The 16,208-nt window shown below is 42.6% G+C and overlaps 1 protein-coding gene across 2 annotated transcripts in view; it reads left to right on the plus strand.

The window, feature by feature from the left end:
• bbs5 (Bardet-Biedl syndrome 5) overlaps positions 1 to 16,208 on the plus strand; it is a 25,647-nt gene continuing 9,439 nt past the window's right edge. The window contains exons 1-5 of one of the 2 annotated variants that reach the window (XM_061971666.1): positions 43 to 188; positions 4,954 to 5,049; positions 6,584 to 6,666; positions 9,597 to 9,662; positions 9,743 to 9,792. In XM_061971666.1, the coding sequence (XP_061827650.1) occupies positions 6,588 to 6,666; positions 9,597 to 9,662; positions 9,743 to 9,792 (195 nt within the window). In that variant the 5' untranslated portion in view covers positions 43 to 188; positions 4,954 to 5,049; positions 6,584 to 6,587. Of the gene's footprint in view, positions 189 to 4,953; positions 5,050 to 6,583; positions 6,667 to 9,596; positions 9,663 to 9,742; positions 9,793 to 16,208 lie in introns of both variants that reach the window. The other variant, XM_061971665.2, reaches the window with a different exon arrangement.

The raw sequence follows: 16,208 nt of genomic DNA on the forward strand, positions 1-16,208 counted from the left end.
AGAAGGTGGTCCCTCTGCTTTGCCGTCTGTTGCCATAGATACTGTAGCATAATGGAAGCTCGTCAGATCTGCTAGCTCCGTTAGCCATCTTTCTTGCACACTTTTCAAGGAATATTACAGAAAGTAATGGCGTCGGGTTTAGATGCCCTTTGGGAGGACCGAGACGTTCGCTTCGATATAACAGCACAGTAGGTTACACGCCTGCAATTATGGTGACGCTGAAGTTAGCTTAGCTCCACATTCGTCGAGCAAGTGTTCTTCTAATAAAAATATCCTGTTTACTAATACTAGGTCGATCATTTCATTCCTATTCTCCTCCTAAATGCCAGTGTAATTACTAATACTAGGTCCATGTCGTCATTCTAAATGTAGGTGTAATTACTAATACTAGGTCCATGTCGTCATCATTTAATTCCTAGTCTCCTCCTAAATGTCAGTATAATTACTAGGTCCATGTCGTCATTCTAACTGTCAGTGTAATTATTAATTACACTGACATTTAGGAGGAGAATAGGAATGAAATGATGACGACATGGACCTAGTATTAGTAATTACACTGACATTTAGGAGGAGAATACGAATGAAATGATGACGACATCGACCTAGTAGTAGTAATTCAACTGACATTTAGGAGGAGACTAGGAATGAAATGATGACGACATGGACCTAGTATTAGTAATTACACTGACATTTAGGAGGAGACTAGGAATGAAATGATGACGACATGGACCTAGTATTAGTAATTACACTGACATTTAGGAGGAGACTATAAAGAAATGATGATGACATGGACCTCGTATTAGTAATTACACTGACATTTAGGAGGAGATTAGGAATTAAATGATGACGACATGGACCTCGTATTAGTAATTACACTGACATTTAGGAGACTAGGAATTAAATGATGACGACATCGATTTAGTATTAGTAATTACACTGACATTTCGAAGGAGACTAGGAATGAAATGATGACGACATGGACCTAGTATTAGTAATTACACTGACATTTAGGAGGAGAGTAGGAATGAAATGATGACGACATGGACCTAGTATTAGTAATTACAGTGACATTTAGGAGGAGACTATAATGAAATGATGATGACATGGACCTCGTATTAGTAATTACACTGACATTTAGGAGGAGATTAGGAATTAAATGATGACGACATGGACCTCGTATTAGTAATTACACTGACATTTAGGAGACTAGGAATTAAATGATGACGACATCGATTTAGTATTAGTAATTACACTGACATTTCGAAGGAGACTAGGAATGAAATGATGACGACATGGACCTAGTATTAGTAATTACACTGACATTTAGGAGGAGACTAAGGAATGAAATGATGACGACATGGACCTAGTATTAGTAATTACACTGACATTTAGGAGGAGACTATAATGAAATGATGACGACATGGACCTCGTATTAGTAATTACACTGACATTTAGGAGACTAGGAATTAAATGATGACGACATCGATTTAGTATTAGTAATTACACTGACATTTCGAAGGAGACTAGGAATGAAATGATGACGACATCGACCTAGTATTAGTAATTACACTGACATTTAGGAGGAGACTAGGAATTAAATGATGACGACATGGACCTAGTATTAGTAATTACACTGACATTTAGAATGACGACATGAACCTAGTATTAATAATTCGTAATTACTAATACTAGGTCCATGTCCATCCATCCATCCATCCATCCATCTTCTTCTGCTTATCCGAGGTCGGGTCGCGGGGGCAGCAGCCTAAGCAGGGAAGCCCAGACTTCCCTCTCCCCAGCCACTTCGTCCAGCTCCTCCCGGGGGATCCCGAGGCGTTCCCAGGCCAGCCGGGAGACATAGTCTTCCCAACGTGTCCTGGGTCTTCCTCGTGGCCTCCTACCGGTCGGACGTACCCTAAACACCTCCTTAGGGAGGCGCTCGGGTGGCATCCTGACCAGATGCCCGAACCACCTCATCTGGCTCCTCTCGATGTGGAGGAGCAGCGGCTTTACTTTGAGCTCCCCCCGGATGACAGAGCTTCTCACCCTATCTCTCAGGGAGAGCCCCGCCACCCGGCGGAGGAAACTCATTTCGGCCGCTTGTACCCGTGATCTTGTCCTTTCGGTCATAACCCAAAGCTCATGACCATAGGTGAGGATGGGAACGTAGATCGACCGGTAAATTGAGAGCTTTGCCTTCCGGCTCAGCTCCTTCTTCACCACAACAGATCGATACAGCGTCCGCATTACTGAAGACGCCGCACCGATCCGCCTGTCGATCTCACGATCCACTCTTCCCTCACTCGTGAACAAGACTCCGAGGTACTTGAACTCCTCCACTTGGGGCAAGATCTCCTCCCCAACCCGGAGATGGCACTCCACCCTTTTCCGGGCGAGAACCATGGACTCGGACTTGGAGGTGCTGATTCTCATCCCAGTCGCTTCACACTCAGCTGCGAACCGATCCAGTGAGAGCTGAAGATCCTGGCCAGATGAAGCCATCAGGACCAAATCATCTGCAAAAAGCAGAGACCTAATCCTGCAGCCACCAAACCGGACCCCCTCAACGTCTTGACTGCGCCTAGAAATTCTGTCCATAAAAGTTATGAACAGAATCGGTGACAAAGGGCAGCCTTGGCGGAGTCCAACCCTCACCGGAAACGTGTCCGACTTACTGCCGGCAATGCGAACCAAGCTCTGACACTGATCATACAGGGAGCGGACCGCCACAATCAGACAGTCAGAAACCCCATACTCTCTGAGCACTCCCCACAGGACTTCCCGAGGGACACGGTCGAATGCCTTCTCCAAGTCCACAAAGCACATGTAGACTGGTTGGGCAAACTCCCATGCACCCTCAAGGACCCTGCCGAGAGTATAGAGCTGGTCCACAGTTCCACGACCAGGACGAAAACCACACTGTTCCTCCTGAATCCGAGGTTCGACTATCCGGCGTAGCCTCCTCTCCAGTACACCTGAATAGACCTTACCGGGAAGGCTGAGGAGTGTGATCCCACGATAGTTAGAACACACCCTCCGGTTCCCCTTTTTAAAAAGAGGAACCACCACCCCGGTCTGCCAATCCAGAGGTACTGCCCCCGATGTCCACGCGATGCTGCAGAGTCTTGTCAACCAAGACAGCCCTACAGCATCCAGAGCCTTAAGGAACTCCGGGCGGATCTCATCCACCCCTGGGGCCTTGCCACCGAGGAGCTTTTTAACTACCTCAGCAACCTCAGCCCCAGAAATAGGAGAGCCCACCACAGATTCCCCAGGCACTGCTTCCTCATAGGAAGACGTGTTGGTGGGATTGAGGAGGTCTTCGAAGTATTCCCTCCACCGATCCACAACTTCCGCAGTCGAGGTCAGCAGAACACCATCCGCACCATACACGGTGTTGGTAGTGCACTGCTTCCCCTTCCTGAGGCGACGGATGGTGGTCCAGAATCGCTTCGAAGCCGTCCAGAAGTCGTTTTCCATGGCTTCCCCGAACTCCTCCCATGTCCGAGTTTTTGCCTCCGCGACCGCTGAAGCCGCACACCGCTTGGCCTGTCGGTACCCGTCCGCTGCCTCAGGAGTCCCATGAGCCAAAAGAACCCGATAGGACTCCTTCTTCAGCTTGACGGCATCCCTCACCGCCAGTGTCCACCAACGGGTTCTAGGATTACCGCCACGACAGGCACCAACTACCTTGCGGCCACAGCTCCAATCAGCCGCCTCGACAATAGAGGTGCGGAACATGGTCCACTCGGACTCAATGTCCAGCACCTCCCTCGTGACATGTTCAAAGTTCTTCCGGAGGTGGGAATTGAAACTCTCTCTGACAGGAGACTCTGCCAGACATTCCCAGCAAACCCTCACAATGCGTTTGGGCCTGCCAGGTCTGTCCGGCATCCTCCCCCACCATCGCAGCCAACTCACCACCAGGTGGTGATCGGTAGAAAGCTCCGCCCCTCTCTTCACCCGAGTGTCCAAAACATGAGGCCGCAAATCCGATGACACAACTACAAAGTCGATCATAGAACTGCGGCCTAGGGTGTCCTGGTGCCAAGTGCACATATGGACACCCTTATGCTTGAACATGGTGTTCGTTATGGACAATCCGTGACGGGCACAAAAGTCCAATAACAAAACACCACTTGGGTTCAGATCCGGGCGGCCATTCTTCCCAATCACGCCTCTCCAGGTTTCACTGTCGTTGCCAATATGAGCGTTGAAGTCCCCCAGTAGAACGAGGGAATCACCCGGGGGAGCACTCTCCAGTACTCCCTCGAGTGAATCCAAAAAGGGTGGGTACTCTGAGCTGCTGTTTGGCGCGTAAGCGCAAACAACAGTCAGGACCCGTGCCCCCACCCGAAGGCGGAGGGAAGCTACCCTCTCGTCCACCGGGTTGAACTCCAACATGCAGGCTCTGAGCCGAGGGGCAACAAGAATTGCCACCGCAGCCCGTCGCCTCTCACTGCTGGCAACGCCAGAGTGGAAGAGAGTCCAGCCCCTCTCGAGAGAACTGGTTCCAGAGCCCTTGCTGTGCGTCGAGGTGAGTCCGACTATATCCAACCGGAACTTCTCTACCTCGCGCACTAGCTCAGGCTCCTTCCCCCCAGCGAGGTGACGTTCCACGTCCCAAGAGCTAGCTTCTGTAGCCGAGGATCGGACCGCCAAGTGCCCTGCCTTCGGCTACCGCCCAGCTCACATTGCACCCGACCTCTATGGCCCCTGCTATGGGTGGTGAGCCCATTGGAGGGGGGACCCACGTTGCCTCTTCGGGCTGTGCCCGGCCGGGCCCCATGGGGACAGGCCCGGCCACAAGGCGCTCGCCATCGTGCCCCAACTCCGGGCCTGGCTCCGGAGGGGGGACCCGGTGACCCGCGTCCGGGCGAGGGAAATCTGAGTCTCGGTTCTTGCATTTCCATAGAAGTCTTCGAGCTGCTCTTTGTCTGATCCCTCACCTAGGACCTGTTTGTCTTGGGAGACCCTACCAGGGGGCATGGAAGCCCCCGGACAACATAGCTCCTAGGATCATTGGGACACGCAAACTCCTCTACCACGGTAAGGTGGCAGCTCAGAGAGGAGTAGGTCCATGTCGTCATTCAAAATGTCAGTGTAATTACTAATACATATATATGACGACATGGACCTAGTATTAGTAATTAGTAATTACTAATATAGGTCCATGTCGTCATTCTAAATGTCAGTGTAATTACTAATACTAGGTCCATGTCGTCATCATTTAATTACTAATTACTAATACTAGGTCCATGTCGTCATTCTAAATGTCAGTGTAATTACTAATACTAGGTTGATGTCGTCATCATTTAATTCCTAGTCTCCTCCTAAATGTCAGTGTAATTACTAATACTAGGTCGATGTCGTCATCATTTCATTCCTAGTCTCCTCCGAAATGTCAGTATAATTACTAATACTAAGTCGATGTCGTCATCATTTAATTCCTAGTCTCCTAAATGTCAGTGTAATTACTAATACGAGGTCCATGTCGTCATCATTTAATTCCTAATCTCCTCCTAAATGTCAGTGTGATTACTAATACTAGGTGCATGTCGTCATCATTTCATTCCTAGTCTCGTCCTAAATGTCAGTGTAATTACTAATACTAGGTGCATGTCGTCATCATTTCATTCTTAGTCTCCTTCTAAATGTCAGTGTAATTACTAATACTAGGTCCATGTCGTCATCATTTAATTCCTAGGCTCCTCCCAAATGTCAGTGTAATTACTAATACTAGGTCCATGTCGTCATCATGTCATTCCTAGTCTCCTCCTAAATGTCAGTTTAATTACTACTATTAGGTCGATGTTGTCATCATTTCATTCGTATTCTCCTCCTAAATGTCAGTGTAATTACTAATACTAGGTCGATGTCGTCATCATTTCATTCCTAGTCTCCTCCGAAATGTCAGTGTAATTAATAATACTAGGTCCATGTCGTCATCATTTCATTCCTAGTCCCCTCCTAAATGTCAGTGTGATTAATAATACTAGGTCCATGTCGTCATTCTAAATGTCAGTGTAATTACTAATACTAGGTCCATGTCGTCATCATGTAATTCCTAGTATCCTCCTAAATGTCAGTGTAATTACTAATACTAGGTCCATGTCGTCATCATTTCATTCCTAGTCTCCTCCTAAATGTCAGTGTAATTACTAATACTGGGTCCGTGTCGTCATCCTAAATGTCAGTGTAATTACTAATACTACATCCATGTTGTCATCATTTAATTCCTAGTCTCCTACTAAATGTCAGTGTAATTACTAATACTAGGTCCATGTCATCATAATTTAATATTCCTATTATCCTCCTAAATGTCAGTGTAATTACTAATACTAGGTCCATGTCATCATAATTTAATATTCATATTCTCCTCCTAAATGTCAGTGTAATTACTAATACTAGGTCCATGTCGTCATCATTTCATTCCTATTCTCCTCCTAAATGTCAGTGTAATTACTAATACTGGGTCGATGACGTCATCATTTAATATTCCTATTCTCCTCCTAAATGTCAGTGGAATTACTAATACTAGGTCCATGTCGTCATCCTAAATGTCAGTGTCATGTCCACACAGGCAGATGAAAACTCGACCTGGAGAAGTGCTAATAGATTGTTTGGACTCCATCGAGGACACGAAAGGAAATAACGGAGATCGAGGTACCTTAAACTTTATCATGAGGAACTGTTATGGTTATATTCTACATCAGGGGTGTCCTAACCTTTTCTACCGAGGGCTGCATACTGAACAATGAAATACCATCACCAGGGACTCAAATCCTGCAGTGTCCCCCTGCTTAAATCAGTACATGTCCAGGCCCGTCTGAAGTTTGCTAGAGAGCATTTTGGATGATCCAGAAGAGTATTGAGAGAATGTCACATGGTCAGATGAAAACAAAATGTAACTTTTTGGTAAAAACTCAACTTGTGGTGTTTGGAGGAGAAGGGATGCTGCATTGCATCCAAAGAACACCATGCCTACTGTGAAGCATGGGGGTGGAAACATCATGTTTTTCTGCAAAGAGACAGTACAACTGATACATGTAAAGGAAAGAATGAATGGGGCCATGTATCGTGCGATTTTGAGTGAAAACCTCCTTCCATCAGCAAGGGCATTGAAGATGAAACGTGGCTGGGTCTTTCAGCACGACAATGATCCCAAACACACCGCCCAGGCAAAGGAGTGGTTTCGTAAGAAGCATTTCAAGATCCTGGAGTGGCCTAGCCAGCGTCAACCCCGTATAAGATCTTTGGAGGGAGTTAAAAGTCTGTGTTGCCCAGCGACAGCCCCAAAACATCACTGCACTAGAGGAGATCTGCATGGAGGAATGAGCCAAAAATACCAGCAACAAACCTTGTGAATACTTACAGAAAACGTTTGACCTCTGTCATTGCCAACAAAGAGTATAAAACAAATTATTGGGATGAACTTTTGTTATTGACCAAATACTAATTTTCACCATCATTTGCAAATTAAATTATAAAAAAATCAGACAATGGGATTTTTTTGGGATGCTTTTCTCATTTTATTTATATATATTACTTTTAACGCTATAATATATATAAATCAACTTCAAAAATATCCGTTGACAAATAGTTATACATTTAAAGTTAAAAAGTTCAAGTACCAATGATTGTCACACACACACTAGGTGTGGCGAAATTATTCTCTGCATTTGACCCATCACCCTTGAGCACCCCCTGGGAGGTGAGGGGAGCAGTGGGCAGCAGCGGTGGCCGCGCACGGGATTCATTTTTTGGGGATTTAACCCCCAATTCCAACCCTGTCATATGCCCTTTTTGTCGACGAAAACCCTGTTTTTATGACAAAACACAAAATATGCAAAATTTTTCACCAAAACATGTTTAAAGTGGAATATTTGATGTAAAGTAACTGGAGTCTTAAATGTGTCAATAATTCATAATCATAACACTGTTTTTGGTTCTTTGTTTTTTGAGCAATGGCCGTTAAAAAATAAGTCATATCAATATATATTATTTTTACTTTCAACACTTAAAACTTACTTCAGATCAATCTGTCAATTATACGTTTTGTATCTATATTTTATGCTTTATGCTTTTTTTGTCAATTTATATGGTAAACACACAAAATATGCAATAAGTATATTGCAGCCTTGAATGTCAATAATTCATAATAACATTGATTTTAATTAATTTTTTTTGAACAATGATCGTTTTAAAGAAAAAAAACCATCCTGCATGGCAGCTTTGTGTTATTCGCGTCAACATTTAAATGTTTTCTTGTTACATTTCACTTGTTTGCTTTTTGATTCCACATTTTGTTTTTTTGGTAATAGTATTTTTGAAATGTGTCACAGGGCGTAAAAAATTAGCTGCGGGTTGCAAATGGCCCCCAGGCCGCACTCTGGACACCCCTATTTAATTATCCATATATATATATATAAACCCGTTTCCATATGAGTTGGGAAACACGTGGCTTGGCATTGTCTTGCTGAAATAAGCAGGGGCGTCCATGGTAACGTTGCTTGGATGGTAACATATGTTGCTCCAAAACCTGTATGTACCTTTCAGTATTAATGGCGCCTTCACAGATGTGTAAGTTACCCATGTCTTGGGCACTAATACACCCCCATACCATCACAGATGCTGGCTTTTCAACTTTGCGCCTATTACAATCCGGATGGTTCTTTTCCTCTTTGGTCCGGAGGACAGGACGTCCACAGTTTCCAAAAACAATTTGAAATGTGGACTCGTCAGACCACAGAACACTTTTCCACTTTGTATCAGTCCATCTTAGATGAACTCAGGCCCAGCGAAGCCGACGGCGTTTCTGGGTGTTGTTGATAAACGGTTTTTGCCCTGCATAGGAGAGTTTTAACTTGCACTTACAAATGTAACGACCAACTGTAGTTACTGACAGTGGGTTTCTGAAGTGTTCCTGAGCCCATGTGGTGATATCCTTTACACACTGATGTCGCTTGTTGATGCAGTACAGCCTGAGGGATCGAAGGTCACGGGCTTAGCTGCTTACGTGCAGTGATTTCTCCAGATTCTCTGAACCCTTTGATGATATTACGGACCGTAGATGGTGAAATCCCTAAATTCTTTGCAATAGCTGGTTGAGAAAGGTTTTTCTTAAACTGTTCAACAATTTGCTCACGCATTTGTTGACAAAGTGGTGACCCTCGCCCCATCCTTGTTTGTGAATGACTGAGCATTTCATGGAATCTACTTTTATACCCAATCATGGCACCCACCTGTTCCCAATTTGCCTGTTCACCTGTGGGATGTTCCAAATAAGTGTTTGATGAGCATTCCTCAACTTTATCAGTATTTATTGCCACCTTTCCCAACTTCTTTGTCATGTGTTGCTGGCATCAAATTCTAAAGTTAATGATTATTTGCAAGTTTAAGTTTGAACATCAAATATCTTGTCTTTGTAGTGCATTCAACTGAATATGGGTTGAAAATGATTTGCAAATCATTGTATTCTGTTTATATTTACATCTAACACAATTTCCCAACTCATATGGAAACAGGGTTTGTATATATATACTGTATATTTATATATATATATATATACACACACATCTATTTGTGTTTTGCAGGGCGACTTCTAGTGACAAACCTGAGGATTATTTGGCATTCGTTGGCCCTGCCGAGAGTCAATTTATGTGAGAAAACATGTTGACAAGCAATGTGGATTAAAATGTTGTATTGTCACCATCAATCATTATCAATAACTTTGTTTCAGCTGTGGGTTACAACTCCATTATTAACATCACAACAAGGACAGCATACTCGGTGAGTATTAAATGTAAATCTATTTTTATTGAGTTCACACTGGAACCTAAAAGGTCCAACACAATTCTTTGTGCTGGTCATCTACGTATATTGAAATGAATCTCTTCCGGGGTCAAAATGTTTCTAACTGTAGATTTCCCAAACAAGTCTAATACAAGTTAACTGTTAAAAGTAAAATGTGAAAACACTTAACTTTAATGACAAATGACAAAGTTGTAATGCAAACATTAACTGTCAAGTGTAAATTGTCACAACTAAACTGATAAGTAACAATTCATTAATTTTTGAATGTGAGTCCACTTACGTCACATAACTTCCCATTTATATTCTTCAGTGACTCTTAACACCTCTTGTTGAAACTAGTCCATCTTTTGGAATAAGTCTTTCAAAAAAGGCAAAGAAAAGGCAAAACACAGGTTACTTGCTTATTAACCCAAGTCTAGTGATGTACTGTAGTTTTAGTTCTTCCACAACATCCATCCATCCATTTTCTACCGTTTGTCCCTTTTGGGGTCGCGGGGGGGTGCTGGAGCCTATCTCAGCTGCATTCGGGCGGAAGGCGGGGTACACCCTGGACAAGTCGCCACCTCATCACAGGGCCAACACAGATAGACAGCCAACATTCACACACTAGGGCCAATTTAGTGTTGCCACAACAATTTGCCTTTAATTCTGAATTGGAGCATTCAATTTTAGAGCTTTCACTGTAATTAATATAGGGTTGCGCGACATTGACGATATTTGATATAAATGACATAAATATGGCCGACAATAAAGATTTTAATACTATCACCATTTCGTAATAATGCAAGTTGATGACACATTCTAGCTGTGTCCCACAAATTTCACAGCGTCTTTGCTAGAAGCTAACGTCCCTCCACGGTGCAAAGCCGTGTACTAATCCCGCTTCCATAACATAACATAACAACCTCTGCTGCACGGAGAGTACGGCCGATGACAGAAAAGCCGTTTGGAAATCAAGAGGATTGAAAATGCCAGACCGCAGAAAAGACAAGTCCAATCCACCGGACATGTCAACAATCTCGGATAAATATGGAACAGTCTTGGTCACTCTTGAGGGTATCAGGGGCCAACAGGAAAGCCTTGATGGCATCAAGGTCCAGTTGGACAACTTCATGAAGGAGATCCGTTACCTCAAGGACCAAGAAATAAAATCCCTGACCAACAGAGTTGGGGAGCTCGAGCAAGTTGGGAAACTCAACGATGTCATAGTGACTGGCCTGAAAATAAGGCCCAGGAGCTATGCCGGTGCAACAGCAGGGCTCAGTGTGAACCCAAATGAGGAGGAGATCAAATCCGTGGAAGCTCAGGTGACAGGGTTTTTACACAAACAAGGCATCGAGATGGATCCTGGAAATGTGGATACCTGCTATCTGCTTCCCAAAAAAGCAGGGAGTGGAGACGGTGACAACGACACCCGTGCCAGATTACAAAAATTAATTGATAAACAGACTGTTGTGTGATAGCCAATACGGTTTGAGGAAAAATCATTCCACAGGAATGGCTTTAACCGACACCGTAGAACTGATCAAAGATGCACTGGACAACAAACTCTATGCTATTGGCATTTTTATTGACCTAAAAAAAGCCTTTGACACATTAGACCACAGTATTCTAATTGACTAACTGCAGACATATAGAGTCAGAGAGACCTCTTTAAAATGGATAAAAAGTTGTCTCTCAAACAGAACACATTTTGTACAGATGGGAAATAACCAGAGGTGGGTAGAGTAGCCAGAAATTGTACTCAAGTAAGAGTACTGTTACTTTAGAGATGTATTACTCAAGTAAAAGTAAGGAGTACCGGTAGTCACCCAAATATTTACTTGAGTGAAAGTAACAAGTATGTTGTGAAAAAAATACTCAAGTACTGAGTAACTGATGAGTAACCTGTTCGTTTAATGATGACGGCAACAAATAATGCACAAAAACATAAAAATAGCATTGAGAGCCAGGAATATCTCTTAAGCAACTAAAACAATAATATATATTAAACAATAATACATTAACATAAAAAAAAATTAAGGAAAATTGAGCCACAATAACTTAACAGCACCATAGGCTCAGTAAGCAGAGATTACAAAGGAAAATAACAAGTTAGCCTTTACGCAAACCATAAACTGATAGGTGTGGGCTGCACCTGGGAACACACTGATTGGGGTTTTTATGCATGCGTGTGTGTGTGTGTGTGTGTGCGTGTATGTGTGTGTCTATGAGGTTGCAGTGCGTTAATAAATGTCCCCACACAATGTACATTTGAAAGTGATTCATAGCAGGGAAGCTAACATCAGCCTACGGTGACAGCCAAAATATCTACTAATGTTACTTACCGCGATGTGCTTCCTCAAATTTGACGTTGAGTTCATGTAAGCTTAAGCTTGTTAATCATGTGACCGCCTGGCTCTGTTTGATTGGTGAAACGGAGTCAAACGTCACCAGTGACTGTATGCGATTGGTGAAACTCAGGCATGCGATAGATCCTACTTTAAAGGTCTGTCTGACAAACCAAAACAAACAAAGCGTGCATTAACAGATCGATAAAAATCAGTAGCGAGTAGCGAGCTGAATGTAGATAAATGGAGCGGAGTAAAAGTAGCGTTTCTTCTCTATAAATATACTCAAGTAAAAGTAAAAGTATGTTGCATTAAAACTACTCTTAGAAGTACACTTTATCCCAAAAGTTACTCAAGTAGATGTAACGGAGTAAATGTAGCGCGTTACTACCCACCTCTGGAAATAACATATCAACAGACCGAGTTATCACTTGTGGGGTCCCTCAGGGGTCAGTCTTGGGACCAAAATTTTCACATACATCTATGATATAGTCAAAGTATCTGGCGTCCTAAAATTAGTGTTGTTCGCGGACGACACCAACATCCTCTCTTCTAGAAAATATTTAATTCATTTAGTAAACACAGTGAACAGTGAATTGTCAAAAATTCATTTGTGGTTTTTAATAAATAAATTATCACTAAATCTCTCAAAAACAAACTATATCCTCTTCGGGAGAAGGGGAATGGAAACAAACGTACACATAGAAGTTAGCGGGACGTCGATAAATAGAGTAAATGAACACAAGGTCATGGGGGTTAAGATAGACGCTCTACTGACTTGGAAACCACATGTGAAAGGTAGAGTGGCCGTGCCAGCAATCGGAGTGTTGCTAGTTACTGGGGTTCAATCCCCACCTTCTACCATCCTAGTCACGTCCGTTGTGTCCTTGGGCAAGACACTTCACCCCTTGCTCCTGATGGCTGCTGGTTAGCGCCTTGCATTGCAGCTCCCGCCATCAGTGTGTGAATGTGGTGATACTGTCAAAGCGCTTTGAGTACCTTGAAGGTAGAAAAGCGCTATACAAGTATAACCCATTATCATTTATTTAGTACAGTCTAAATTGGCTAAGGGTGTCTCCATTTTGTGGTAAATGCAGAAATTACTAAATCGAAATTCAATCAAAACGATTTACTTAGCTCTTTTATTGCCGCATTTACAGTATTGCGCTGAAGTTTGAGGACACACCTACTGGGACACTATTGAACCGCTATTTAAGCTCCAGAAAAAGGCAATTAGAATTATACATTATGCCCCGTATGGAGCTCATACCAATGATCTGTTCATAATGAGTAATTTTCTTAAACTACATGATATAATCCAATACAGTAGCCTTCAAGTTATGTTTATGGCCTCACAAAGGGCTCTACCTGCAAATATACAGAATTTGTTTTCACTCAGAGATGGTCCAAATGTCCTGAAATTCAAACATAACATGGTGAGTTCCACATTCAAGGCTCAAACGTTATCTATAGCGGGGGTGAAACTGTGGGACAATGTGAGTGGAGAAATTAAACTGTCTTCTAGTGTTCAACCTTGCGGTAAAAAATGTGTTGTTGGGAAACTATCAAAAACATGACTATACTTGGACTATATAACCAATTTATATAACCAACATATAAGTTGATTGTAAATTAGGGGCGGGACATGGATAAGCATTCTTGCTTTTTTCCCCGTATTCCTTTTAAGTGGGTGCCGTTGCATGTCTGTCAAAATAAAAAGAGTGATGAAGTGTTGCTATATATGTCTGTCTGCCGAAATAAATAAATTCATGTTCATGTTCATGTTCATGTTCCCATCATCACTGAAATACAAGTACTAGCTAAACATGGAGGACAGGAGGATACAAGAACCCATTCTCACCGCCAAGATGAGCTCTTGAATGTCAACAGGGGTGGCAGATTGATACAAATATCGACGGTAACGATACCAAATATAGTATTCATAAATGTACTACAATAATTAGATAAACATTTTTATTTTCACAAAATCTTTTGGTTTTTCGTCATCCTGTGTTTTTGTCAGATTATAATTGTGAAAAATGTAATACTTGAATGGTCTTGAAAATTTTAAGTATCAGCTTTGGTATGACCCATAATGCCAGTGTAACTACTTGGTATTGGATCGATAACCAAATTTGTAGTATCGCCCAAAACTAATGTAGAGTATCCAAACAACAGAAGAATGAGTGCTAATAATGAACATTTTTTTAAAGCAAAAAATATAACAAGAACACCAACGGCTATTTTATGTCAGCATTAGTGGTTTAACAGAGTACATTTCTTTGACAATTGTCTATATGTTTCACAATTACAAAGTTTATGTAATTCAGCCCAAATAAAAATGATTGGTGTTTACGGCGGTCACTCACACAGTCTCGTCAACACGCACACATACAAAAGCAGTCAAAGGGAAGCGATAAACAATTTGCAGTCATGTTGTTATGATAGAATATACCTTCAATGACAGCTAACATCAGCTATCCAAATTGCTATTATTAGCTAACAACACCTAAAAGTAATGTGCGTGCATGTGTTACGTACCTAAGTAATTACGTGTGAGAAAGTTGGCGCCCTCTAGACATCTGTGTAAATCAGGGGTGTCAAACTCAAATACAGAGTGGGCCAAAATTTAAAACTGAACAAAGCCGCAGGCCAAATTAACCTTTTAATAGGGACCCAAACAAGTTTCGCATTAAATATTGAACAAGCAAGGCTTATATAACTTTACAGTGACATGCAAAATCGAGTTTCAAATAATAATAATAATAATTAAAAAATATCAATGGCGTATCAAATACAATTTAAATAAACATTTAATGCCTCTTTTCTATTTGCAGCCTTCAACATTAACTTTTTCCACAGGCTAATAAATTTGAAAATAAAATAACAATGAATAAAACACCCATTCAAGACTTTAAACTGCTCAGTTTGCAACACACTGATCTAATCTGATGTGCCCAGCCAGATACCTGCCATCCTTTCTTGGATGCTAGTTCATTAATGTCGGGGCTCAGGCTCTGAGCTGAGGCAACCTTCATTATCAAACAAAGGTGTTCATCAGTCATTATATCTCGTCCACCCGGACCACAGTCTTGGGGGTGTGCCTTAAATGCACTGCCTTTAACGTACTCTACGAGCTATCGTCACGTCTGCTTTTCATCCATTCTAACATCGTTCAGACCCAGTCACAAGATATGTGCGGCTTCTGTACGCACACACGAGTGAATGCAACGCATACTTCATCACAGCGATACAGGTTACACTGAGGGGGCCAGTATAAAAACCTTTAACACTGTTAGAAATATACGCCACACTGTGAATCCACACCAAACAAGAATGACAAACACATTTCGGGAGAAAATCTGCACCGTTAACACAACATAAACACAACAGAACAAATACCCAGAATCTTTTGCAGAAATAACTCTTCCGGAACGCTACAAAATACACCCCCGCTACCACCAAACCTGCCCCCACACACACACACCTTGTAGCGTCCCGGAAGAGTTACTGCTGCAAAGGGTTCTGGGTATTTGTTCTGTTGTGTTTATGTTGTGTTACGGTGCGGATGTTCTCCCGAAATGTGTTTGTCATTCTTGTTTGGTGTGGATTCACAGTGTAGCGTATATTTCTAACAGTGTTAAAGTTTTTTATTCAGCTACCCTCAGTGTAACCTGTATCGCTGTTGATGAAGTATGCGTTGCATTCAATTGTGTGTGCGTACAGAAGCCGCTCATATTATGTGACTGGGCCAGCACTCGTTGGACTGGATGAAAAGCAGACATGACGAGTTTCGGGAAGGCCGCTGAAGTTTAGAAGACTCCCGGGAGGGTTGGCAAGTATTAGAACTAGCGGTGAATACGGTGTTACCGCGGCACCGCTGCAATATATAATCGGCGGGCAAGCTCTAGTGTTAATTTGATATCGCCTCAAGGGCCAAGTGAAATTACAAGGCGGGCCAGATTTGGCCCGCGGGCCAGAGTTTGACACCCTTGATGTAAATGTTGCAAACAGACCCTTTAACAGAAGTGTTGATAGTTACAATAGAAAGTAACCATCTGG

This window comes from Nerophis lumbriciformis, linkage group LG13 (assembly GCF_033978685.3).
Source record: "Nerophis lumbriciformis linkage group LG13, RoL_Nlum_v2.1, whole genome shotgun sequence".
NCBI classification, from domain to species: Eukaryota; Metazoa; Chordata; class Actinopteri; order Syngnathiformes; family Syngnathidae; genus Nerophis; species Nerophis lumbriciformis.